General features: G+C 53.6%; 1 protein-coding gene across 1 annotated transcript in view; it reads left to right on the top strand.

Moving 5' to 3' along the window:
• The first annotated feature begins 405 nt into the window (after positions 1 to 405).
• Positions 406 to 3,219, top strand: part of ZBTB17 (zinc finger and BTB domain containing 17) — a 5,763-nt gene continuing 2,949 nt past the window's right edge. Inside the window, exons 1-6 of the mRNA XM_009084461.1 lie at positions 406 to 610; positions 1,180 to 1,365; positions 1,607 to 1,768; positions 2,346 to 2,578; positions 2,660 to 2,802; positions 3,186 to 3,216. Of these exons, the coding sequence (XP_009082709.1) occupies positions 406 to 610; positions 1,180 to 1,365; positions 1,607 to 1,768; positions 2,346 to 2,578; positions 2,660 to 2,802; positions 3,186 to 3,216 (960 nt within the window). The remainder of the gene's footprint in view (positions 611 to 1,179; positions 1,366 to 1,606; positions 1,769 to 2,345; positions 2,579 to 2,659; positions 2,803 to 3,185; positions 3,217 to 3,219) is intronic.

The raw sequence follows: 3,219 nt of genomic DNA on the forward strand, positions 1-3,219 counted from the left end.
AACACTTCCACTCTGCACCCTCGATGGGAGCAGTGACACCATCTGTGAACCAAAGGGATGACAACATTTGAGTTTGGAGAGGTGACAGGATTCCTACTTGCTGCTTGGACCATCTGAAGAGCATTAAATGGATTTTAAATCCCGTTAGGGTGGCTAGAAAACATCTTGGCTGTTTCATCAACTCTCTCCGTGCCCGTATTGGTGTTGTGGTGTTCTAGGAGGGGGTTTGGAGTTGTGTTTAGTGGGAGAGGAACAGGAATTTGCCTTTTTGGGCCACTTTTTAACCTACAGGGCAGTCAGGGTGTGCTTTGTGTTCTCTCCTGCTCCATGACCCCTGCAGACGCGGTGTCAGGGTTTCACCATGCACCTCACCCTCCTCCGGGGGCTTTTTCCCTCCCCACAGCCATGGATTTCCCTCAGCACAGCAAACAAGTCCTGGAGCAGCTGAACCAGCAGCGGCAGCTGGGTTTGCTCTGCGACTGCACCTTTGTGGTGGATGGCATCAACTTCAAGGCCCACAAAGCTGTGCTGGCAGCCTGCAGTGAATACTTCCGGATGCTGTTCGTTGACCAGAAGGATGTGGTGCACCTGGACATCAGCAATGCTGCAGGTACACATGGAAATTTTATCCAGCATCCGTTTGAGCTGCCTAAACAGTGTGGTTTTGTGCCTAGGCTTGGAGAGACACACGTCAATCTCTTACTTCCTGCACTCTGGGGTTTTCTTGGTGCTCCTTTCCCTGCACTTTTTCTTGGGGCTGTTCAGCCTGGAGAAGAGAAGGTTGTGTGGAGGCCTCATAGCAACCTTCCAGTATCTGAAGGGGCTCCAGGGAAGCTGGAGTGGGACTCTAGGTTAGGAACTGCAGTGACAAGGCAAGGAGTAATTGAAAGAGGGGAAATTTAGATTAGATATTATGAAATTTTTCCCTGGGAGGGTGGTGAGACACTGGCACAGGTTGCCCAGGGAGGCTGTGGCTGCCCCAACCCTGGCAGTGTTCACAGCCAGGTTGGCTAAAGCCTGGAGGCATCTGCTCTGGTGGGAGGTGTCCCTGCCCAGGGCAGGGGGTTGGGACTAGATGATCTTTAAGGTCCATTCTATGATTCATTCCAACCCCTTAGTATTCTATGATGCTTTTAAAAATGAAAAGATGACAGCTTTGTTGTGTCACATCCTTTGCAGGCCTGGGCCAGGTTTTGGAGTTCATGTACACAGCTAAGCTGAGCCTAAGCCCCGACAACGTGGAGGACGTGCTGGCTGTGGCAGGTTTCCTGCAAATGCAGGAGATTGTCAGCGCTTGTAATGCTCTCAAATCCCTCTCCATGCCCCCAGAAAGCTCCCCCAGGAGCCAGCAGCCCCCAGAGATCGGTAAGGATCCTCTAGGCTTCCCCTCATCCGAGGGAGAGTCAAGATTTATCCACTTATGTTTTATCCATTCCATTTATGCTCCCTGGCCACCATCCAAACCCACATCCTGGCTGCATCTGGTGCTCCAGGATGGGGTTTGATCCCCTTGTCAGTTGAAGAACTGTGGCTGACTTCAGGTTTTATGGGATTTGGGAATCCTCCTGGCAGCAGAAGCTGGATGGGTTTGCCTCTTCCCTTGCAGGGGCCAACAAGGCCTCGGTTGATGACAAGACGTCAGTGGCAGAAGCACTGGGAGATCTTGACAAAATCAAACCAGCTCTTCCCAGTGCCGAGGGGAAGGAAGAGAAGCCTGAGGCCGCGGCACAGCCCGAGGCACCAGCAGAGCAGCCAGGTAGCCAGGAAGGTGAGCCCCTGAGGGATGACAGCCCAGATCCCACTGTCACCCCCAGCACACCCTGTCTTGACACTCGAGTATTCGTAGGGACAGACGCTGCCATCCAGGAGGGCCCCAAGGCTGAAATTCCCGGCCTCCCACAGCCATCGGAGAGCATGGGGGGCAACAGCAGTCCCACAGCGATGGACAGCATGGGAACAGGAGGTGTGTTGGTGAGCAGGGCTGGTACAAATCGGGCAGGGCTTGATCCCTAGTTTTCCAGGGAATTAATCGTGTTAGTGTGAGTTTCACCATGCCAAGTGCCATCTCCCGCGAGTCTCAGAGCCCCTGGTAGCAGTTTCCATGGAGGTTGGGAAATTCTCTTTGCAGACTTTTGGAATTTAGGGCTAATCACGTGCAGAGTGATTCCTGGCAAAGGTGGCAATGGATGAGCTTTCAAGTCCCTTCCATTGCAAATCTTTCTGTGATTTCTGTAAGGATAGGAGATGCCTAACCCCAGTCTCCCTGAGTTAGGAAATAGAGGTGGATTTTGTGTCTGTGCTGCTGCTCCCAAACTTCAGCATCCCCACTTTCTAACTCCCTGCAGAGATGAAGCTGGAAGGGAAGGAGGAGGAAGGGGAGACGATGGAGGAGGATGAGACTAAAATTCCTGAGGAAGAGCAGACCCAGTTGGAAAACGGAGAGAGTGCTGAGGATAACGAATCAGGAAGCACCGACTCTGGACAGGAAAATTCGGGTGAACCGCGGCTGTTGCGCTCCGGCACGTACAGCGACCGCACCGAGTCTAAGGCCTACGGTTCCGTCACACACAAGTGTGAGGTGAGTCTGCCCGCAGCCCTGGGCAGTGGCACCAGGCGCCTGGGGGACACCTGGTGTGACAGTGCCCATCTCCATCCCTAGGACTGCGGGAAGGAGTTCACCCACACCGGGAACTTCAAGCGGCACATCCGTATCCACACTGGAGAGAAGCCCTTCTCCTGCAGGGAGTGCAACAAGGCCTTCTCCGACCCAGCCGCGTGCAAGGCCCACGAGAAGACACACAGGTACAGGATGGAGACTCCCAGCAGTTACAGAAACATGGCTAAAAGTCATGGGGTTTGCTGGAAACAAACAAATCCTTTGGAAATCCGTCGATGCAATGGGGTATCCAGGAGGAGATTTATCTTTCTGCCTCTGTCGTTTCCTTTTGTGTTGTTTCATGGAATGAAACGCTTTTGCTTCCCATCCCTGGAAGTGTCCAAGGCCAGGTTGGATGGGGCTTGGAGCAACCTGGTCTAGTGGAAGGAGATGAGCTTTAAGGTCCCTCTCAACCCAGACCATTCCGTGATTCTGTGACGTCTTGTGGGTCTGGATGGGCCTGGCCAGGGCACAGCTTGGATCAGGTCAGGACTGGTTCTTCACCCCTGGCATCTCATCTCCTCCCCAGCCCGCTGAAGCCGTATGGCTGTGAGGAATGTGGG

Source organism: Acanthisitta chloris, unplaced genomic scaffold, assembly GCF_000695815.1.
Source record: "Acanthisitta chloris isolate BGI_N310 unplaced genomic scaffold, ASM69581v1 scaffold21151, whole genome shotgun sequence".
NCBI classification, from domain to species: domain Eukaryota; kingdom Metazoa; phylum Chordata; class Aves; order Passeriformes; family Acanthisittidae; genus Acanthisitta; species Acanthisitta chloris.